This window comes from Sorex araneus, chromosome 1, assembly GCF_027595985.1.
Source record: "Sorex araneus isolate mSorAra2 chromosome 1, mSorAra2.pri, whole genome shotgun sequence".
In the NCBI taxonomy this organism is placed as follows: domain Eukaryota; kingdom Metazoa; phylum Chordata; class Mammalia; order Eulipotyphla; family Soricidae; genus Sorex; species Sorex araneus.
Window position 1 is genome coordinate 160,982,148 of NC_073302.1, and position 25,534 is coordinate 161,007,681.

At 36.3% G+C, this 25,534-nt stretch overlaps 1 protein-coding gene across 2 annotated transcripts in view; it reads right to left on the reverse strand.

Annotated features, from left to right (window-relative positions):
• Positions 1-25,534, reverse strand: part of EDIL3 (EGF like repeats and discoidin domains 3) — a 476,915-nt gene that overhangs the window by 299,645 nt on the left and 151,736 nt on the right. For both annotated transcript variants that reach the window (XM_055132006.1, XM_055131999.1), the window contains exon 3: positions 21,666-21,695. In XM_055132006.1, coding sequence (XP_054987981.1) covers positions 21,666-21,695 — 30 coding nt within the window. The remainder of the gene's footprint in view (positions 1-21,665; positions 21,696-25,534) is intronic.

Consider the following 25,534-nt stretch of genomic DNA (forward strand, 5'->3'; position numbering starts at 1 on the left):
CCTCTCAGGACTCCTGAAACCATATGGCCATATGGGATGCCAAAGAGCAAACCTATCCATGCACAAGACAAGCACCCTACCATGTGTTATCTCTCCAGCTACCTGGGTTATTTTAGGTTAGGTCAACAATCTCTTAGCCCACGATTCCTAATTATAATTATACACAGTCAATTTTTAAATTAGAGTATGTTGAACATCATCTACCCTAAAAGTACTCGGACTTATGTTTTTTTCTTCTTTTTCCATTCTGTTATAGGGAGCATACCTAGGGCTTCAGACATGCAAGGTAAGTGCTTTGCCACTGAGACCCACTCCTGACCCCATCCAAATTCTCACTGTATCACTGCATTACTTGTCATCCCATTGCTCGTTGATTTGCTCGAGTGGGCACCAGTAACGTCTCCATTGTGAGACTTGTTACTGCTTTTGGCATACAGAATATGCCACGGGCTATGCGGGCAAGATACTCTCGGTATCTTGCTGGGTAATCCGAGAGGGGCGGAGGAATCAAACTCCGGTAGGCCATGTGTGAGGCAAATGTCCTACCAGCTGTGCTATCGCTCCAGTCCATCCTAATTATATTTGGTACAAATTTTATTTTTGATAATATTCAAATAAAATAATCACCAATTTTTGAAAATAAGGTTCCACGGGACATTAGTTAATTTTTTTAAATAAATAATGTCCTGTGGAAGACCACCAGAACCCAGCCACAGCCATGCTCAAGGCCACTCATCACATGTTCAGACGAGCCTCACGCATGAAGGAATAGGCAGTGGAACCCAGGTGTGTGGGACACGGGGCCCAGATCTCCATGGCTGCTTGGATCGGGACTGGGCTTATTCCACTCAGATTCCCCATTTTCCAGTAGCTAGGCAGTCATACCAAGAAACTGCTCCCAGAGCCGTGTAATCCCCATCAATGGCCAACATCCAGAGAATATAAAACCAAGCTCCCGGAGTTTACTGCCTGCATACGGGAAAGCCTGGCAAGCTCCCCATGGCATATTCACATGCCAAATACAGTAACAATGATGGGTCTCAATCCCCTAACCCTGAAGAGCCTCTAATGCAGTACCATTGGGAAGGACTAGTAAAGAGAGAGTGCTAAAATCTCAGTACTAGATTTTAGTGCTAGTATGAATGGAGACATTACTGGGCCCACTCAATCAAATCGGATGATAAAGGGATGACAGTGTTGATGACAGTGAATGTCCTGCGATTATTTTTTCAACCATTTCTTTCAACTAAAATATCTTCTCCCTTTCCTTAACTCTATCTTAAAACCTGCACACATCTCTATTAAGATCCAGGCGTGGGTCATTATCCAATTGCATTATTGACACACACACTGTCCTTGCCATGTTCTCCTGAGTTGTAATTAACTCAGAAATTTAGCAGGCTACTTCTAAGAGCTATGGCAGTAGCTTAGTCTTCTCTTCTCTGTTGAAATAATATATTTGTCATCTCAAAATAGTTCCTAAAGGTATTCTTATTTTAATATGCCAAAATAAAGATGTCAATTGATACAAGGGAAATTATCAAAAATTTACATAAAAATGGCCAGAGAAATGGCTCAAAGAACTTGAATACATGCCATGGCTGACCTGGATTCAGATCCTGACACTGCATGATTCCAAAATATGATTATGATTAGGTATGTCTCCAGAAGAAAAACAAAAAATTACTTTAAAAGGTGCTACTTTTGTGGGATGGGTAATTGAATAGATGGTAAAGTGTTTGTCTTGCATGCAGATAACCCCAGTTCTGTTGCCAGGATTGTACATGGTCCCCTGAGTGACACCAGGAGTGATCTCTGACACAGAGCCAAGTATAACCCGTGAGCACATCCAGGTGTGGACCCAAAACAAAGTCTGACTTTTTAAAGATGGCATTTCCTTAAAGTCACCTTGAAAATTAGGCAACTTCTTCTACTATAGATATGGATTTATGTACGTATCTACTTATGCTCACTTTTTTTCCAGGAAGAATTCTGAATAGTCTTTAGAATGAATACAAGCTGGGAGCATTAAAAGAACAAAGAAAAATAAACATGGGCAATAATCTAACAAAGAATAAGAAAAGCAATAAAGTCAGATGTGTCATTTTGAAAGAGTGTATCCTTCATAGAGACAATATAAAGTGTGTTGTAGCTGTAATATTTAAAATCTTAGAGAAGTTGTGTCCACTTGAAGAACTAGAGCTTTTAATGACAGATGGCGAACACTAAGGCTATTCTCAACTTCTATCAATCATGAGGTTAAGAATTTGGCAGTGTTATAACACTCAACAACAGAAATACATGTATTTATTGAGTATCTAGTTCACTGGTAAATAGAGTGGAAGAAATTCTGTTAAAATATTTTTTGACACATTTTTCAGAGCAATCTACTAGTATTTTCTAGTCTATCCTTCACATTGCTAAACATGATTATTACTCTGGGGTCATTTTCAAATCACAGTGAGATACTTGGCTCTTGTTACTGAACTGTAGAAGAAAGCTAAGTCTTGTGTCTAAACACAACCAAATTCAACCTTTATTGCTTTCCCCTTGAAAGGACATTCTCTAGATATGAAAATATATTGAGTTACAAAGGTTTATGTGATAAAATTAGCACAAATTAAAATGTAAAAAGCAATAGTTTAAAAGTTCCTATATTTATTATAGTAAGAAATTCAGTAAGCTGCCAAGTTAGTAAAATAAACTTGGACAACAATACCATTCTTATTTGTCACAGTTAAAATTGATTTTCTATTTTAAATAGATCATTCATACTAAACTTTTATTTTTTTTAGTGGTGAGGGTAGGATGGAGGGTTGGGCCATCCCCTGAAGTACACAGGTTTTGTTTTCAAAAATCACTGCTGGAGGTGTTGAGAGGGCCCTAGGGGATGCCAGAGATTGAATATCAGTTAGTTTCATGCAAGGCAAGCGACTTACCTGTTGTATTATCTCTTGGGCTCCATATATTGATTTTCATTGTATTTGTTAATAAATTATAACATTGAAATGAAAATAAGGGAAAAACTAATGTTATATTGTATAAATGTCTATTTCTCTATCCTAATGTTTAGAATAAATTGAATTTAGTTTGTTATGACATAGTATTTTTTCTTATTTTAACAACTGAAAGAATTCATTAGTAAAGGAGAAAATATAAAATATTAAATAATTATAAAAGTTTGTCAAAATATTTAGAAGTTTAAACCTTCTCACAGTTAAAATGGTGCTTATGTAATACAGCGTGGAAGGCACTTTTCGTGCACATGACAGACCCACGTTCAATTTTCTGCTCACCACACATGGCCTCTTGAGCCCAGCCAGAAGTAAGTCCTAAGCTTTGTCAGGAGAAATCTCTAAGCACAGAGCCAGAAGTAAACCCTGGGCACAGCTGTGTGTACCAAAAAACAAAACAACAACAAAAGCTTAAGCTTTCATTTCTCTAGATGTCTCAAACAGAAATATTATACTTATTTTTTATGAAAAATTTCCTTGTCAAAATTTTGTGTTTCTCCTGAAACTGATGTTAGCTCCATCTTTACTGGTCTATTGACTGTGTCTATGACAAAGTACCACTTGACAATGACATTTGCATGTTCTTACTGAGTAAATTATACCATTCCGACCAATTTTAACCATATTTTTTAACAGTTTCAACAGTGAAAGAATAAATATGTCACACATTCTTAGAAATTTTTGTTATGCATTAACAAGCTCATTTATGCAAAAGCTTTAGTCCAAAGAATGACAGCCTAATTCAGTTTGCACAGCTTATCATAAGAATTTTAATTGATGTAAAAAATTAGATGTAGCCTTCCAAATGATACCTGTGAACTATATCTCTGTGGTATAGTGAACTATATCTCTAAATGTCACTTATTTTTATTTGTTTTGAGACCACACCTGACAGTGTGCAGGGTTTACACTTGGCAGTGCTTAGAGGACCACAAGTGACTCTAGGAATCGAAGTGGAGTCAGTCACATGCAAAGCACATGCTTTATTGTGTTGTATTGCCTATCTGGTCCCTGAATGTTGTGTTATTGGGCCATATATCATTGCAGGTATGCTTTGACTAAAGATCTTCATATAAGATAATCCTCGATTGCTGGAGTGGCTAAGGAATCCAATGATAAATGTCTTCCTAAAGAAGAAAAGAGCCACAGACACAAGACAGAAAGAAAAAGGCAGAGATGAGAGTGATGTGACCTGCAACAAATAAGCAAAAAAAAAGCAACTCTTAACTTGAAAAGACAGGTCAAACTCTTCCCCATAGCTCTCAAAGGGTATACAGCCCCAAGGACACCTTTCAGAGTACTGACCTCTAGACCTTCAAGAGCAAAAAAGGGGGGGAAATGCCAGGTTAGTTACAAGACTGTGATAATTTGTTATGAGAACTTAGGAAAATAAAGGTGTTGGAGTAAAAGTTAAAGGGGATAACATAAATCAGGAAGTGTGACCGAGAGAATTGAAATTTGCATAATCCACAGCTATAACCCTTGTATTATAGTATTGCAACAAGGCCAGAGAGAGTACAGGAACTGTGCTCTTGAGAGAACCCAGTTCAATCCACAGCATATATGAATCATATATGCTCCAGATGTTACTCCTGAGCACAGTGCTAAGAATACCACCTGAGCACTGCTGGATGGATGTGGACATAAAAGAAACAAAGAAACAAATCAACAAAGAACACTGCAACCTAGTTTACCCATTTTACATAATACATAAATGAAACATAGCAAACTAAGTACATGTTTACAGAAAAAGCTCTAGTTCATTTGATTTCCCCTCTTACTTTCTCCCTCTCTCTTTCCCACCCCTATTCCCTTATGAGCCTGAGATAAATGTGGAAGTATGATCAGATTTTGGAAATGGGAAAGAAGTATAATTCAGACCGTCAAACATGTGTTAAAGCTTTGAAGTGAGAACAGATACAGTATGAATGACTTGAAATGCAGGTTGCTGTTTTGTCTCTAAGGGAGAAGAATATGGGAAAGTTGGGTCATATAAGCAAGATGTACGTTTCATGAAATGAAATGAAAGAATTCTTTACTTGACTACTGATTCTTAGTATAAGATAAAACTAGTATTAACCAAGAGTTTTAACTCTTCATCTCACATCATCCATTCCAATTAGGAAAACAGAATAAAACAAAAGACAAAGAAAATAAACACAAATGAAAGCTCAAGTTTCATTCCCTTTCTTCTATAGCTCTCTATATTTTCAGAAAAATATTTTTTCATTTTGTGCCACTCCAAGCAGTGCTTAGGGGTTACTCATGGCTCTGCATTCATGAATTACTCCTGGTGGGCTCTGAGAACCATGTGGGGTACATGGGATCAAACTTGGTTGGCCGCATGTACTATACTATTGCTCTGGCTCACCTCCGAAATGTTTACTTCTTAAACAATGACTTGAATATATAGAACTCTATGAATAAAAATGTTCTGAAACTTATTTTATTTAAAATATATACATGTTTATTCAACTAGCTAATAAATGCTATGAGGTTAATGTCTTTTCTCTGTAACTCAGACCATAGCATTGCACTTAGTAGATACAGCATTCATCTAATGGTAAAAGATTGGCACTCTAATAGGGCAAGTCTCAAAACTTTCCTTAATCCTATATTTAGGTCTTCGCTTTTTCAAGCCCCTCCATTTATTAAGAACAACTATTAACAAATATTACAATAATATCATCTAAATGGGTAAACATTTCCTGTTTGTAAGATAATTTCTAACTATAATCTCCTGAGGTGCATATAATTAATGGGCACAAAATTTCATATGTGACTTTCCTTCTTTTCCCTCCATTCAACCTTAGCATTTTTAAAACTTTCTTGGTTTGGGGCCACATTCTGTGACGCTCAGGAATCACTCCTGGCAGTGCACTGGGGATTGTACCCTGGATGGCTACACACAAGGCAAACACCATACCTGCTGTACTGTAATTCCAGTCCTTCAATCTTATCTTTCTTCCCCTATTCCTCATCAGTATATTCTGCCGTCTTATCAGCATCAACTTTTTGCCCTTTGCTTTATCTTTTCACAGTTATTTTTCCTCTTGATTTATTTTACTCTGCATAATTTCCTAAAGTTCCTTATATTTTCTGTGAGTGGTAAAACCCCATTTTTTATTTTATATAGCTGAATAATACTGCATTATATAAATGTACCACATCTTTATTCAATCATCTAATGATAGATATTTGGGTTTCTTCCATATTTTAGGTACTGTAAATAATGCATCAATATATATTAAGTGGCAATACATTTTTATCATAATGCATTTTTTCTTCATATAGATACCCAAAGTGTAACTGTTGGATATGGTTGCCTAGCTAAGCGTCTTAAGAAGGCTCCACATCATTTTCCAAAATGATTGTTTCAATTTATATTCTCAATAACAGCACAAGAGCTCCTTTCCCCCACACATTCCTAACATTTGTTGGTATTGGTTCTTTTAATGAAACCCCTTCTTAAAAGTGTGTAGTTGTTATCTTGATTTACATTTCTCTAGTGATCAATCATGATAAAAATTTGTATATGCTTATCAGCCATCTCTGCATTCTCTTTGGAAAGGTGTCTATTCAATTCTTCTACCTATTTTTTATTCCTTTGGTTTGGTTGTTGTTATTAATTCGTATGTATTCTTAGTATACCATGACTCTGAAGTCCTTATCAGATAATGGTGAGCAAATATCCCCCACCCTTCAGTAGACTGTTCTTTATTCTGCTTATAGTCTCTTTAGTTGTACAGCAGTTTTTCAATTTAATGTAGCCCCAAGAGTAATCTTTAATTTCATTTCCACTGTTCTTGAGGTCAAGTCTCACAACATTTATCTAATACTAATATCATACAACATTTCACCTTTGTTTCTTTTGTGCACTTTTTGGTTTGGGGTTTTACATCTTTTACTTCATTTATTATATTTATTCCAAGGAATATGATTCCTTTAGCTGAAACTGCAAAGAGAGTTAATTTCATATGTCATATATATGTAATATGAAATATAAGAACACAAACAATTGTTATAGATATACGATATAACCAGTCACCATACTGTACTGAAGTAGACAGAATGGACTTGTTACTTATTTTAACAGAAAAAGCTTTCAGTTTTTCTCCATTGACTATATTAGGTTTATAGTTTATGGTCTTTGCTAAGCTCATAAAGATTCTTCCTATCCCCATTTCAGAAATGGGAGCTGAATCTTGTCTAATATCTTTTTATCAGAAATGGGAGCTGAATCTTGTCTAATAACTTTTCTATACTTACTATGTTCACACTGTCATCTGCTTACTGATAAGAGTGTTAGATTGATATATTAGCATATATTGAACCATCCTCTTGCATGGCTTGAATAATTCCTTGATGAACATAGAAGTAAATATCACAACACATAAAGTGTTTAGATAGGTGAAAATGCAGAATTATTACATTTTTTAAAATATATATGTGAAAAGCATTATCCATTTAATTTTTTGGTTTTCTGGCTCTGAGATTCTCAAAGTGTGTTATTAGTATTTATCAAAAACACTGTACACAACCTGTGCCTGTGGGGCAAGTGCATCAGCAGCCTGATGGTGCCTTCAAGCTTCCTGACACCCTAAACTTTCTGCTGTGCCTTTATCCAAACCCCCCAAAATTGGGACCAAGTATACCAAGAAATTAAATGGCCAAAAGCTAGGTATGTGGGAGCCACACCCACAAACCACCTCAGGCTCAGTTATACAAGGTCATTTATTGGCCTTTTTTCAGAAACTCATAGATAAATCTCAAAAGAGACCAAAAGCACTGTAGGTTGGCCTGTGTGCTTTTCCCAAGCAAGCACCCAGCAGCCACTTGCTTCCACAATCCAAAATACACCTGGCCTGAGTCTACTGTCTCAGGACGGACCTCACCAAGATATAATCTGCTTAAAATTTGGGTATGTTGGTTTGTGACTGAAATCTCCAGGCTTTCATGGAGTTGGGGTGGGCTACCTCTCCCCACTTCCCAATACACATGGAAGTACTGGCAGTCACCCCCTTAACCAACTCCAGCACCACCCTGTAAACTCTATTACTTGCCTTGCTTCAGAGGCCCATAAATAAATCTCAAAAAAAAGTAAAACCAGAGACATAGCAGTGAGTCCTAGAAGACATCACAGAAGAAGAGATGTTTCTGGGCCCCATACCAAGCCAATTTCACCGGGGCACCCCAGATGGAGCAGGTGCAGTCTCCCCGCCACACCAGACATAATCCTGGTGACCAAGAGCTTCCACAAGCAAGGCCCAGGTATGCGGGTTCCAGGACTAAATCTCCACACCGCATGGCAGCAGAGGTGTTGGGCTTTCCTTTCCCAGGTCCCCGCCTGCTTGTTGGCCTGGCTGTCATGCCCACAATGGGCCTCCAGGCACCAACTTAGTGCACAAACAGCCCAGGTCTAGAGATACCCAGTTGAATCCCAAAATGTATTAGTGCTCTACAGAAATGTCTCTGGAACCCAACCCTTTACAATCTAGGATTCCATGTGGCCACGGCACCCATGAAATTCAAATGAGTAATGGACAAAAAATGATCTAGCATTTGTCCCCTGGCATGCAGGCTTGAATGGTGGTGGGAAAATTTGAGCAAAACATAATGCCCCAAAGTAGAGAGGGCATTAGGAAAATTGATTGTCATGGAGGCAGGGTGAGGACTAGGATGCAGTGTTGGGGGTTATACTGGGGACACTGGTAGTGTGAAGTGTGAATTGGTGGAGGGATGGGTGTTAGAACATTATGTGGCTGAATCTTGAACATGAAATCTTTGTAACTATATCTCACGGTGATTCAATTTAAAAACATAATGTGGATTTCATGCCCAATTCAATCAGCTTAGTCAATGGCTGAATAAATAGCACTATTCCTACATTTAAAAAAAAACACTGCATAGATATTTTCAATACATTTTACTTATTTGGGGGTGTGTGGGGAGGTCACACAGGTAGTCCTGGTGGCTACTAGTGGCTCTATTCTCAGTATTTGCTCCTATAGTGCTTGTGGTACAACAGAATACACGGCATCAAACAGGTTGGCTATATGCATGGTAAGCACCTAAAACCCTGGAGCATCTTTCTGTCCCTCAACACATTTTGAAATGCTAAGTAGGGAAACAAAATAGAGTCATATCATTTTAATCTCAGAATATTTTTCTTTGAAGTATATAGAAAAGTATATAGCCATTGCCTGATATGTACAGTGGTTTATATTTTTTGTTTTAAATTTTGAAAACTGGGTTGTTTACTTTTTGAAGAACAGCAAAATTTTGTTACATATTCATTATGTTAGGTTAAAGTTAGGGTCCCTAATATTTTATAAGGTTTAATTCTAGAAAGCAAGATAATATTTGCTCAATAGACACAGAATGCATTGCCAATCCTTGGTGAATTCTAGCAGATAAAGATTTTATTTGAATAAATGTCTCTAAAAATGATTTTCCTCAAGAACCCCACATGCAGGCATTTAATTATATCAGGACTTATGGGGTTCCAGGACTTATGGGGGTGCTTTATCCACATCCTACAGTGCTCAGTGGCATTCCTAGTTTTGTGGGGAGGGATGAGGGGATGGGTGTGTCTTGATGGTGTTCATGGGACCCTGTGGTGTAAAACCCTAGGCCTCTTGCATGCAGTGCATTAAGCTATCTCTCTACTATACTTCATTTGTAAATGCAGTACTCAGTTTTAAAAGTCTGCTATTTGGGATGAAGAGACAGATACTGGGGCTTGAAATAAGCGTCTTGCATGGAGTTTACCCAAGTTTGATTTCTGCCACGTGATATGATATGGTACCCCAGTATCATGAGGAGCAATTCCTGAGCACAAGCCAGGAAGATGCCCTGAGCACAACCAGGTGTGTCCCCCAAACCCAAATAAATAAATAATTGCATTTAAATATCGGCTATCCATGCAATGCTCACCATAGAAACACTAAAAATGGTTGAGCTATGAATTAATAACAACATGATTGCAAGAAAAATTGTTAGAGAAATAAGTTGCAGACTCGCTCTTATTCCCTTTGGGGTCTAATTCAGGAAGTTGTGTGGCCTGCAGGTCTGGGAAATATGATGAAAGAATTACTAAGCAAAACATATTTTATTATAGCGCAACAAACAAAAGCAAAAACATAAAGATAAAAGTAACAGCCTTTTTTGCCAAAGATTTAAAAAATTGTGCAGACTTTTTAAGGTTCTTATCCAACTATTAGCAGTGCACTTTTGTTTATTTATTATTTAAACTGGAAAACATAATATCTTTTTACATACCACTTTCTATTATATATAAGGGGGAAAATGAACGTGTTCTTTCATAAACAGTGCTTTAAAATCAGCATAAAATCGATATGACATAACTTATCTATTAATTATATGGATATATGGAACATACTTATTAAACAGCTACCATGTACCACACACTTGTTCTAACAGCTGAGGTGTCACTACTGAATAAGATAAACACAAATCCTCAGCCCTAGAGAAGTTTATATGCAGGTTGGACAGAAAGCAGACTATCTTGGTAGAATTTGCAGACAGGTGCTAAGATTACAGTTAAATATCACGGGGAACTTAATAAGGAGGAAGTCTAAGCATCATCAAGTCAATATAAGACAGATGTGGAGCAGTTGTACACAAAGACTGTCAGACAACGGACCTATGTGTGCAAAACCCTGCCCAAACAGAGGAGATGAACATGTCTTGGCTTGTGTTTGTTTTACGGAAAAGGAAGGACAAAGTAGCAGTAATGGGAAATTGCCATTGAAGATGAAATAAAAAGGGTCAATCAAATACACTTTCAATACTGCACCTACTAGTGAGCTAGATGAGAAACACTTGAGAGTTTCATGTAAAGAAGTAATAGGATTCTATAGATCTGCAATAAAATTATTTTGGTCCCTGAGAAGAGACTAGTAGAATGAAAGCAGGAGGAGGTGGAATGCTGTTGCATAATGAGATAAGAGAGAGAAGACAATGCCTTGGACTAGAAGATGACAGAGTCTGTGAAAAGAATAATAATAATAATAAACATACCACCCACTCTAGTAAATATTATGTGGTTCATTAACATGCTCAATTATGTAAAAATTTTAGATCTAAAAAAAAAAACAGGACAGCTTAATTGAGTGTGAAGTTTCTCACATTTACTCTAACTGCTGTAAAAGGTTAAATGATAGCTTCCCAAATGATGCTTATACAACCAAATGTAAGACACCTCCAAATGTTGTTGTTTGGTTTTCTTTTTTCTTTTTAATTTGTTTTGGTACAATACCTGACATTTCTCAGAGTTTACTCCTGGCAATGCTTAGAGTTGGTGCTGGGAGTTGAAAAGGAGTCAGTCATAAGCAAGGCAAATGCCTTTACCCTGTGTATGGCCTCTCTGGTCCTTAAATTTTGTTTTATTTGGGGAGGAAAGTGTCTTTAAAGGTATGATTTACTTACAGATCTGCATATGAAATAATCCTAGATAGCTTGAGTGGGTTTGGAGCCCAATGACAAATGTCTTTGTAAAACAGAGAGGAACCACAAACACCAGAGGCAAATTATGCTAATATAAAGGCAGAGATAAGAGTGATGAGACCACAATACAAAGACCCAAGAGACTAAGTAAATAAATTAAAAAGACAAGATTCTCTCTTACAATTCTAAATCTATATTGACTTCTCTGTTACAACAAAAATGATCCTGATGTGGTACATAAGAACTACTTTTAGTTGCTTGCTTTGTTAAATATTATCATCTGTTAACAATATGGCAGTGACAAAATGTATTTATCTGATATTTAATACTATGTACTTATTTATAATAAGATCTTGTGAATTAATTATATTTTTCAAATCCAAATTTGTATTGTTATGGAAAGATGGCAGATTATATAGCGGACATTTATATTTACCTTATGAATTGACTTATCTGATTATAAATATATAAAGTATACAATACCTATATTTTAATGGTAATATTATCTTTTATTATAGTAAGATTTATCTTGAAAATTATGAAAAATATTATTCACATACAAGAAGAATTTAAATTATTTTTTCACAGTTTAACAACACTGTCACACACCTATCAATAAGAAACTTTTATAGCTGAAAACTAGACATTACTTGGTAATTTCACTAATAGCAAACTTCACAAAGCTGAATGCATAGAAGCAATGATTACTCCATATTTCATGGATGATAGACAAATAATGACCTTTATGCCTTTTAGAGATGATAGAAATCATCTTTGGGGTTTTGTGTGTTATATTTTAATATTCAAGTCTGCTGAGCATATATTTATGAACAAGAACATACTGATAGAATAATTAATCAACTTGCTTCAGGCACCAGAGGAATAATATACATTTCTGTATAAAAGGAAAAAACTGTAACAAATGTAAAGTGAACAAAAATGAAGATACGAAGTTTTAATTCAAACCCCAAGGACATAAAGAGCTAAGATCAAAATGCTAAAGCAACTCTTGCTCATTAGAGAATAATATGTAGCACTGTAGCACTATCATCCTATTGTTCATTGATTTGCTTGACTGGGCATCAGTAACGTCTCCATTGTGAGATTTGTTTTTTTGGCATATCGAATATGTCACGGGTAGCTTGCCAGGCTCTGCTATGCAGGCAGGATACTCTTGGCAGCTTGCCAGGCTCTCTGAGAGGGACAGAGGAATCAAACCTGGTCAGCCTCGTACAAGGCAAATGCCCTACCCTCTGTGCTATCACTCCGATTCAGAGAAAAATATAGTAAGATATAATTCCTTTTCAAAACACATGAGTTTAAGAATAATTGTGCAGTATGCCAGGCAAAATTAAACTTAATGGGAAAACAAGAAAGCTAACTAAAAGAAAACTGCAAAAGAGTTAAAGATAAAATCTTCACTGTAAATAGAAGTAATATTTTTGTAAAAACAAAAGCTATATTCAAAAGTATGTATTACAGAACAGAGAGACAATATAAGAATCAAGACACTCAACTTCCAGCTGGCTGATTCCAGTTTAAATCCATGGCACAACATATGTTCCCACAGCAATGCTGGGGTCACATGATCAGAGAAGCAGGAAAAACCTCTGAGCACTGTTAGCTGCCGAACCTCCCCTAACCCCCCTTAAAAAGGAAATACATATACTTTGTCTGTATATACATATAGCACATTTGTTATATATACTATATACCACATGGGCTATTTATAAACAATATATACATATATAAACCTATCTATAAATGTGTGTTTTCAATATGTAACTCTAAATCCAAATCTTTACTACTGGTAGCTAATATTTTATTAACACATAAAGTATAAGTGTTCTCAGGAGAACTTTTTCAATGATCAAATTTCTGCCATCCCATTGCTCATCGATTTGTTCGAGCGGGCACCAGTAACATCTCTCATTGAGAGACTTATTGTTACTGTTTTTGGCATGTCCAATACACATGGGTAGCTTGCCAGGCTCTGCCGTGCGGGCTCCATACTCTTGGTAGCTTGCCAGATTCTCTGAGAGGGTAGGAGGAATCGAACACATGTCCGCTGCGTGAAAGGCAAATGCCCAACCACTGTGCTATGGCTCCGCAATCATTTAAAATATCAAACAATTCAGTGCTTTAGAAGAAACTGACAAAAATACTTATGTACATGTATGTCAAGGCACCATATTCTCATTTTGATAGATATAATGTCAGAATAACTTCATTATAAAATAATGTCAAAATAACTTTGTAATAAAATATGTCACTGTCACTGTCATCCCATTGCTCATAGATTTGCTCAAGCAGGCACCAGTAACGTCTCCATTTTGAGACCTATTGTTACCATTTTTGGGATATAGAATATGCCACGGGTAGTTTGCCAGGCTCTGCCGTGCAGATGAGATACTCTCGGTAGCTCACCAGGCTCTCTGAGAGGAAAGAAGGAATCGAACCCAGGTCATTCTTGTGCAAGGCAAACGCCCTACCACAGTGCTATTGCTCTAGCCCCTATTCTTATACAAATGAGGGAGAGGCCAAGGAGATAGCTGGGGTCTGGGGTACATGCAGGAGTCCTGGCTAGTGACCCCACTACATGCTGCCAGTATACCAGAGCCTATTTTCTCCGCTGGCTGGAGTCCCTCAAGGACCTCTGTATCAGGGAAAATGTAACACTACAAACTGAGATGAGATGCTAACTAAAGGTTTACGCTGAATAAAATGATAAAATTATAAGTTTATTATTAAATAAAGAATAGTTTGACTTTTGTAGTTTGTTATTCTGATAGTTGATTATAAAAAAAATTAGGACTAAAGAGATGATACATGAGTTAAAGCATTTGCTTTGCACACCACTGGTCTGGGTTCAATCTCCATTACTATAAACAGTCTCTGGAGCACTGCAGGGAGTAAGCCTCAAGCCTTTAAAGAGTCAGCAGGTAGCCCTGAGCATGGCCAGATGTGCATGAAAAAACAAAAATCTAAGCAAAATTCTAAAATATTTTCATGCTTACTTATTTGAAAATTCTATATAAATTTTGCTGGGCTGGAGCAATAGCACAGCCGGTAGGGTGTTTCCCTTGCAAGCAGCCCACCCGGGTTGGATTCCTCCATCCCTCTTGGAGAGCCCGGCAAAATATTGAGAGTATCCTGCTTACACAGCAGAGCCTGGCAAGCTACCCGTGGCATATTCGATATGCCAAAAACAGTAACAAGTCTCACAATGGAGATGTTACTGGTGCCTACTCGAGCAAACAGATGAGCAACAGGATGACAGTGATACAGTGATATAAATTTTGCTACTGATTTAACATAAATACCCATTCTAAATATAAACGGAACTTCAGGTTCATTTTTAATATTAAAAATTGACAGAGCAATAGAGAAATTTAAAATGTCCCTTTAGGTAAGAGAAAAAGAAAAAGAAGAAAGATAATTTAATCTTTTGATGATGGTATGAACCAAAAGCAGTAGTTGTGGTTTTCATTCATTTTAACCACTCTTCATAATTAGAGCTAGGATCTCTACAATATTATGTTCTGCCTGATTTCAGTAACATTCAGTAAGAATTCATTTATATCCCTCTTGACTCATAATTACTCTATCAGTTCCATTGGTAAATGGTATATTTCATTCATAAAATAAAAATAAGAGAAAGGAGAAAATTATACGACAATGTCTGAGTTGATATACCTTATGGTTAGTTATATGCACATTGTTTCATAGCAGTCTTAATTATGATATAAAAGTCTTAATTTTATAAAATATATAGAAAAAAGTATGATTAATTTATGAAGATAAAATTTAAATAAAAGATTAATGAAAACTGGATTTGTGTAACATGGTAGAAGCCGTCCTTAACAACTTTATTAAGAGTGTTATATTTTGGAATTTAAACAATATAAGTGATCAATTTTCAAATGTTGCAATCTATCTTATTTCCAGTGTAAACTGATCTTTCATACCTAAAATCACAATTCTAATATTTGGAAATCTTTGTCTTTGAAAGACTATTTATAGAACAATAGCTGATCAATATAGTAGTCCAGTTCTAAACTATAAGAAAACAATCAATGTTAAAATCTTCTAAACAGATTATAAACAGAATTACAAATTCTTCCATAAATTATCTGAGCAATAACAACATAATTGGATTACTTATGTTACCTCTAAATGTGACTCATTTCTAAGTACAGAATAGCTTCCTTGAAATATAAATTTCATTATATTGCAATTAGTTCTTGGATAATAATCTTGTTTTAAAAATTTTTATACAATTATGTATTTATTTTTTAAACTCAATGAGATAAGATTCTTAAGTGCCTGAACATAGGATCTATTAGGATAAATACAAGCAATACAAGCAAAGTTTCCAGAAATTACAGCAACAGATGCTAGGTGAAAGTAACTCAGATGTTACAGAACATGTTCCTTTAGGCTGGTATGTTCAATCAAAATATTCAGAGCTAAAAACTATCGACATATAGGTGCTCCACATATAATATATCCCCACAGGGAGAAAGGCAGATGTGACAAACTATGTTGAGCCTGTAAGATCAAAACAAAAATGAACTAATAAAGCATTTAATAAGAGAGAGAGAAAGAGAGAGAGAGAAGGAGAGAGAGAGAGAGAGAGAGAGAGAGAGAGAGAGAGAGAGACTAATAGATGAGGAATTTGGGGCCAAAGTTATAGACAAAAGGTAGGGTGCTCGCCTTGCACATGGCCAAGCCAAGTTCAATCCTGAGTATTCCATATGGTCACAGGAGCACCACCAGGGATGATCCTGAGCACAGAGACAGGAGTAAGTCCTGATCATTGCCAGGTATGGCACAAAAGCATCAAAAATATTTTTAAAAATAACAAAAGAGCAATTAGACACAATTGATAAGAAGAAACTAATAATAGAAGTAAGCAAAAAAAGTACCCACATCAAGGGCTGGAGCAATAGTAAAGGGATAGGGCACTTGTCTTGCATGAATCTAACCCAGGTTCAATTTCCAGCATCCCATATGGTACACCAGGAGTAATCTGTCAGCACAGATCCAAGATTACACCCTCAGCACAGCTGGGTGTGGCCCCGAAACAAAAGCAAATAAACAAAAAAGTATCTATATCAGAACTACATGAGAGTAGAGAGGTGGAATAATTCATCTGTATTTTATGATGGCAGTCACAATAGTTCTAAATATAAAACAAACTGAATATTTTCTATCTAAAAAGAAGAATGCATAGATATTGGAAGCATTGTAATACAAGTAAAATAATATTTTGAAAATAGTGTCACGGGCTGGAGCAATAGCACAGCGGGTAGGGCGTTTGCCTTGCATGCGGCCGACCTGGGTTCGATTCCCAGCATCCCATATGGTCCCCTGAGCACCGCCAGGAGTAACTCCTGAGTGCAAAGCCAGGAGGTAACCCCTGTGCATCGCCGGGTGTGACTCCCCCCAAAAAATAGTGTCACATACATTTTATTCTTTTTTTATACTACAATATTTGAAATGAACATCTATTATTTTTTTTGAAATTACTTCTGACAATAAGAAATACTCAGGATTATTAAATATAATTAATATATTAAAGTATTCAAGATTACTGAATATAGTTAATAAAATTCTGTATATCTCTGAGCAAAATCATCCTAAATTCATTATTTGATATTCATACAACAAAAATACAACCTCACCTTAGGTGAGGAAAACAGATTAACTATCACATTCCCAAAGAGGACATACAGTAGGGTCCTCTGGCTTGGGAAAAAATGCTCATCACTACTGGTGAAATATAAATCAAAAGACTATAAGAAAGTTTTTCACACTAGTGACAATGTAAATAAAACAAACTGATAGGACTGTAGCGATAAAGGAACAGTCATATATTGTTGGTGGGAATGCAAATTGATTAAATCTCTGTGAAAAAGATACTGAAGATTTCTCCCTCTAGCACAGTAGCACTGTTGTCCCATTGTTCATCACTTTGCCTGAGCGGGCACCAGTAATGTCTCCATTGTGAGACTTCTTGTTACTGTTTTTGGCATATTGAATACGCCATGGGTAGCTTACCAGGCTCTGTCCTGCAGGTTGGATACTCTCGGTAGCTTGCCAGGCTCTCCGAGAGGATCGAAGGAATCAAACCCAAGTTGGCCACATGCAAAACAAATGCCCTCTATCAAATTATGTTCTATGTGCCTATCCCAAGACACAAAATCACTAATTCAAAAAGAAACATGTACTTTGTGGTCACTGAAATGTTATTCATTAGAGTAAAGATATGGGAACAACCCCAGTGGTCAAGGATCAATGAATAATGAAGTTGTGATATGCCTGGAGAGATACTGTTGTGATTAGGGCATTTACCTTACTGATAAACAACACCGATTCGATCTCCGGCACCACAAACGTCCTTCCTCGTCATGCCAGAGGTAATTTCTGAGCACAGACCTGTGATTTAGCCCTGAGTACTCTTAGGTGTGTTCCTTAGTCCCTCCCCACTCCCATCTGCCCACACACACCATTACACACCCATAAAAGAAGTTGTGCTACACAAAAAAGCACTATTCATATAAGAAAAAAAGATGAAGCCTTTACTCTGTTGTAATAAAGATAGAGCTAGAGGATGTTTTGGGTTTTTTTTGGTGAAATTATGCAGACATGCAGGAGAAGGCAAATACCAATAAACTCACCCATAACTGGAATATAAAGAAACATAACAAAAGAATAGGTCATGCCCAATAAAACACTTAAATCCTAATCACAGACCTGAGGATACCAAGAAGTGGGGTGGGTTGACAGGATGTATCCTATAGAGAATGAGTAAATGCTATTGTCATTTTTGGAGTGAGTGTGGTATGGTAACAATATATTCCTAACACAGAACAACATTTGCAGAATTGCAAAGCAATGTTACCCCAATACAAGACTAAAATAAAGTATTTAAATCCATAATTTATACATTAACCACTAGCAATCATGAGCTTGTGACTATTTGACAATAAGCCATTCACCAATTATTTTATTATTTATTCTGTTATTGAACTTTGAAGAATAGCAAATCCCCTGTTAGAATAATTACAATTACTTAACAAAAAGAAATTAAGGGCTTGAGGAGCTTATAGTTCAATTGAGTATGCTGTCAACCTAAAGAAATATTATTTGATAAAGGACTTGCATAAAATGTATGAAAATTTATATCAGGTAGAAATTTAGAGCAAAAATATTATACTTATTGATAATTTAAGAATAACAAGGAAATAAAAAAAAGAAATGAGAAACAGGAAATAAATCTGTACCCTGAAAAATATATTTTACATAAATTCTATTGATGGAGATGAGAAAAATAATATTACATTAAATACCATTATTAGAGAAAACCATTCAATAAAGTATACTTTAATCAACAATAGGTATAAAATAAATGTGATAGCAATAATTTAATTATGGAAAAAATTCAAATTTATATTGCATGAAACTCATATTACTGTCTTGTGAATGGAATCAGAAGAGAAAACAGACTCTCAATTTGTATTTCATTTTCATGTTGTTATTAGATAGATTAAGTATAGTAGCAACTTCCTTATTTTCTCCAACTGTGGTCATTGTGTACCCTATTTTGAGGAGAATCTGACCACATAACTCAATAACACACTGGTTTATTCTCTCTGTCTAGCTTGTTTGTTTGTCTGTCTAGATTTTTTGTTTGTTTTGCTTGTTTTTTTGGTGATATTGGGTAGTTCTCAAGGATTCCTCCTGGCTCTACACTCAGGAATCACCCCTCGCAGGCTCAGGGAACCATATGGGGATGCAGAGGATTGAACTTCACTGGCAGTATGCAAGGCAAGCTCCCTACCACTGTAAATCTCTCTGTCCCCTCTCTCTATATTCTTTTTAACTTATTTTTGTCCTACACTGAGGATTTAGAGTTTCTCTTCTTTTTCATTTTGAAAAACAAGAACATGTTTAATGAAAGTTTATTCAGAAAGATGTGAGGGTAGAAGAAAGAAGCACTCCATGTTTGAGAGAGAAGTACATGTTCTAGAGTGAAAATAAGCAAAAGAAAAAACTTTGAGACAAGTAAGCAGATGTGAGTTTAAGGGAGAACAAACACGGGGTTGAGGAGCAAGCCAAGGATTTAGTGTTTATAGACTGCTTAATGAATCTATATTTCTGAGTTTTCAATTTGTTTGTATGAGTATCAGTAATTGTGATTACCATATTTTTCTATCCTAGTCTTATTTCTCTTCTACTGTGATACTCCACAACTCATTATATTTTTATGCTTCCTAAGAAATACTGTTTTTTAATGCAACTGAATAGTTTTTCTCAAAATATTTATTTTACTTAAAGGGATCTGAATATAATTATTTAAATTGCTTTAAAAATAATTTTAGTTTCAGATATGACCAGATATTTTTGTTGTGATTTTAGCATACTTCTAGAATAGAGCAAATGTACTCCTAGGAAATGTTTTAGCAAAATTTCTCATACTGAATATATTAATACTAAGAAAACATGTCTTCCCTTACATTTACATTCTTCTCAATACTAAATTCAGGGCTCAACATTTATTTGATGAATACCAGTTATCTTGATGAGAAAGCAATGATTCTAGCTCTCAATATGACAATGCTATAACTACAAAATTCGTTTTTAAGGTGTTTCTAACTTGAAGTACTAGAAATACCTCCATTTTTATTTCAGTATTACTTATACTATGTAAGATCTGAAAACAAACTAAATGTCTATTACCCAATGCATGGACAATGATGTAACATATACACATACTGAAATACTACTCACATATGTATGTATATAAATATGCAAATATATGTATGTATAATCTGAAATGTGGTTGAACATACAGGGTACCAAGCCAAAGGCAAATAGCAGGTGATTTTACTAATATCAGATATTCATAGAAAGCAAATATGTGGATCAAACAAAATAATGAAAAAATACCTTTGAAATATGAGATAATTTGAGGGCCATCAGAGGGAAAATGAAAGGTAGGAGTAGTATAGGTGGATAAATTTATGTGGACACAGACTTCTAATTACAAATTTAATGTAGAATATACATATATTAATATTCAATATGCACTTCTGAAACTGTGTGTGTGCACGTGTGTGTGTGCATGGTGTTTGAACTATATACAGCTGTGTTCAGGGCTTTCTTCTGGCTTTTTACTCAGGTATCACCTTGGTGGTATTTGGGGAATCATATGTGGAAAACAATCACTCTTCTCTGCCAGATTGTCTCACCAGTCCCACTCCTAAAACTTCTATAATGCTAATGTAAAGTTACTTTACTAAAAAAGAAAAATAAAATATAAGCTATTGGAAGAATATAACTTTTATACTTTAAATATTGTAGCTGGGGATGTGGCTCAGCAATAGAATATCTGTTAGATTCTCGACATTGAACATCTAAATGAATATTATATTTAAAGAAGGTTATACATTTGCAAAGGCAGTGTTCCATCATGAAGGGCTGTACTGGTGAAAGCATTACTGACCTGTATTTTGAACTCTTCCTATTTCATTTTTTCACGCATTGTATCAATTCAGTTTTTCCCTCAATATTATTTCTTAACACATCTCAAGTGTTTTATATTCCTTATTCTTTAATGTTGATCTTATATTTTATGTTATACTTTCATATCATTTCCAATACTTATTTTTAATTGAGGTACTTTGGATTATTTATAGGTTTATTTATCGGTTTATTTATATTTATTCATATATATATGAAATATATTCCTATATTTTTAGGAATCCAGTTTCACACTTTTCTTTGTTCGCATGCCACACCCAGCACCAGTGTATCAATTCCCCTCCCCATCACAGTTCCCTGGTCCTTTTCCCCTCTATAATCGTGCTGCCTCCTCTCTCTTGTAACATCAATTTTATTCTGAGGTTAAAATCCAGGGATTTATTTTCATTTGGCTTTGTATGTCCTCTAAATATGTATCTTTATATTCCATGAAAGAGTGAGATAGTCTGATGTCTACTGTTTTTATTCAAAACTCTTCCCTGATTTTATGTATTATGGGATAGCATAAGACAATCAACAAAAAAAATAAATGAGTCAACAAAAAACAAGTTAAAATCTGGAAAAATACTTAAATAAAATGAATAATTTAAGGGCATTAAACAGAAATAATCTCTACAGTATTAGAAACTTTACCTGCAGAAGTTGGCTCTTCTTCATCAGATGCTATAACAGACACAAACAGGTAAAGTAGGGATTGGAGTTAGGAGTAGGGATGGGAAGGAGGGTAGAGGAATGGAGGGAGGAACAATGGGAGAGAGAAAAAGAGAAGTTTAAATTGAAAATAAGCATAAATATACTTTATATTTCAAAAAATGACATGTTAATGGGTATTTATAATCAATTAAATAAATATACCCCTACTTTTAAAAACATCATATATTAGAAATACCATGATTTTATAATCTGATTTTCCTCTTTGCAAAAAAGAGAGCAATCTTATTTAGAGTATAAATGATTTTATATAACTAACACTTAAAAATATAAATTTCATCTAACACAAATATGTTACCACTTGGTGAGCATTTTTGATGATACAAAATTTGTTTGGGGCTAGAAAGATAGTTAAGCAGTTAAGGATTTTGTCTTATGCACGCCTGATCCAATTTGATCTCTGACACACAAAAGGCCCTTGATCATTATCATGATTGATTCCTGAGCACAGAGCCAGGAGTAAAGCCTGAGGAAACCGTGAGTATTATATGGTGTGGCCAAGGAAAAAACATATTTTTGTTCTTGCCTAAAGTAGAAATTGTAACCAAGAAAGGGGCAGTTAAAGCTAAGACTCTGGGTCACTTGTTATTTATCCTGCAGATTCCAGTTCTCTCTCTTTGTATCTCTTACACTCTCTGCTCCACCCCTCTCTCTCTCTCTCTCTCTCTCTCTCTCTCTCTCTCTCTCTCTCTCTCTCTCTCTCTCTCTCTCTCTCTCTCTCACACACACACACACACACACACACACACACACACACACTCCTTTGCATTACAGACCGGGATTGAGTAGCAGCAATTCTGTGCTGTAGCACAGGTATTTACATTTTAAAGGGTGTTCCCAAGTGCTACAGTGCTTTTAACACAAGTATGCGGAAGCCCTCAACTGAATAAATACAGATATAATACACAAAGAAGACACTCTATAACATATGGTTTTTTGTAAAGTCTGTGGTTCATCTCTTGGGTCTTTGTTAAAAATGCAAAATTTTGAGCTCTGCCTCAACCCATTAAATTCAAATATCTTTTAATGGTATCAACTTCCAATGATTGGCAGCAATAGCAAGTCAGGACTGAGATATTACTAAGCAATGTCAAAAGAAGACAGCCCAAACTGTAACTCACTGAACTCTGGATTCTTTGGATTCCTATTTTAATATCAACTGTTTAGAAAGCATTATAGAAGGAGAAAGTATGAAAGTAGCTTGAGTGTCTACATAGGATCACTGTATCACTGTATCACTGTCATCCCATTAATTATCAATTTGCTCGAGCAGGCCCAGTAATGTCTCCATTCATCCTAGCCTGGAGATTTTAGCAGCCTCTCTTTACTCGTCCTTCCCAATGATGCCGCATTAGAAGCTCTTCAGAGGAATGAGAACCACCATTGTTACTATATTTGGCATATGCATACGCTACGGAGAGCTTGCCAGGCTCTCCCGTGTGCAGGCAGTAAACTCTCAGTAGCTTGCCAGGTTCTCCAAGAGGGAGAACTAGGCTATCAGATGTTGCCCTCTTCCAGGAGCTTGGTTTTATAGTCTGTGGATGTTGGCCATTGATGTGATTACATGGTGCTGGGGGCAGTTTCTGGGTGTGACTGCCTAGCTACTGACAAATGGGGAATCTGGGTGGAAGAGTTCCAGTCCTGATCCCAGCAGCCTTGGAGATCTCGGCCCTGGGTCCCACACACTTAGGTTTCTCTGCTGATTCCTTCATGTGTGAGGCTCATCTGAACGTGAGGAGAGTGGCCTTGAACATGGCTGTGCCTGGATTCTGGAGGTCTTCAACATATGATATCCGTATATATTTACTGTTGTGTTTGCATGAGGCAAACAGAACATAGTCATTGCCCTCCCCAAAAAAATAGTTGAGAAAAACTTTACGGAGATAGTTTCACAATTCCTCTTCTTCTATACTAACACATTATATGAGAAAGTTATTTCTGCTGCATGACAAGAGGTATATTACCACTGAATTATGCGACACAAGTTAGTACTAGTTCATTTGATTTGTGAAGTTTTAAAATAAAAATTTACTCAGCTGAATTGCTTATAAAGGCACTCTGTTTCCAGGTGATGTGTTACTCAAGGTACCACTGTGTGAGCAGGGAGTAGTTTCCACTCTTTCCTATGAAGGTTACATCTGCACGGAGTACACTTCAGACAAGCTAACTCTGTACCCTGACAGCATTTTTTTTTTCTCACACTATTTGGCTTGTCTCCTTGGCACATACAGAAATGGAGAGCAAACATAGTGGCTTGTGTGGTGTGGAGAACATAAATATTTAAAAAGCTGTTTCTGCTTTATCATGTCCAAAATATATCATAACATGTTCAAGGAGAAAAACTGCAAGTAGCTTCCAGGAATTCCCTGTCAGGAAAATACCAGAGGGGTTTCAGAAGTGTTGCCTTAGACAGATCATTGGTCCACAAGTCTGGAAATTCTAAATGCAAACAAAGCAAACCAGATCAACAAAACTGAAAACTTATGGCTGCCACCTTATGTGTCTGTCCTCAAGTTATAAAGCAACACAAGATAAAATATTGTTCTTATTCGATAGATGAAGATATAGAAGTTCAAAGTGATGACACATTGAAGGTCAAATGGAATTCTGAGCTCATGTCAGTGATTTTAAGCCAAACTCTTTAAAGTATGCCAAACTGTTGGGGCAGGAGCAATAGTACAGCAGGTAGTATGTTTGCCTTGCAAGCAGGTGACCCAGGTTCAATTCCCAGCATCCCATATTGAGTACCACCAAGGGTAATTCCTGAGTGCAGAATGAGGAGTAACCCATGTGCATCACTGGGTGTGACCCAAAAAGGAAGAATAAATAAATAAATGAATAAAAATATATAAAGTATGTCAAACTTTCTCAATAGAGCTATTTCAATATATGCCAAAGAAAGGAAAGGGGATCATTTAAACATTATTGGGGGGCTGGAGCAATAGCATAGCAGGTAGGGCATTTGCCTTGCATGTGGCTGACTTGTGTTCGATTCCCAGCATCCCATATGGTCTCCTGAGCACCACCAGGAGTTATTCCTGAGTGCAAAGCCAGAAGTAACCCCTGTACATTGCTGGATGTGATCCAAAAAGGAAAAGAAAAGATTATTGGTTACATCTCTTATAATATATTCAGACTTAAAAAAGTATAGTTGAAATGACATCTTCACTTATATGTTCATCACAGCACTGTTTATAGTAGCCAGAATCTGGAAAAAACCTGAGTGCCCAAGAACTGATGACTGGTTAAAGAAACTTTGGCACATGTATACAATGGAACACTATGCAGCTATTAGAAAAGATGAAGTCATGAATTTCGCATGTAAGTGGATCAACATGGAAAGTATCATGCTAAGCGAAATGAGTCAGAGACAGACATAGAAAGATTGCACTCATCTATGAAATATAAAATAACAAAATAGGAGACTAACACCCAAGAATACTAGCAATAAGTACTAGGAGGTTTTCTCCATGGCTTGGAAGCCGGCCTCACATGCTGGGGGGAAAGGCAGCTCAGATAGAGAAGGGAACACCAAGTAAAATGTAGTTGGAGGACCCGCTCAGGGAGATGCATGCTGAAAGCAGACTATAGATTGAACACGATGGCCACTCAATACCCCAATTGCAAACCACAACACCCAAAAGGAGAGAGATAACAAAAGGGAATACCCTGCCACAGAGGCGGGGTAGGGTGGGAGGGGATGGGATTGGGGAATGGGAGGGATACTGGGTTTATTGGTGGTGGAGAATAGGCACTGGTGAAGGGATGGGTTCTCAAACATTGTATGACGG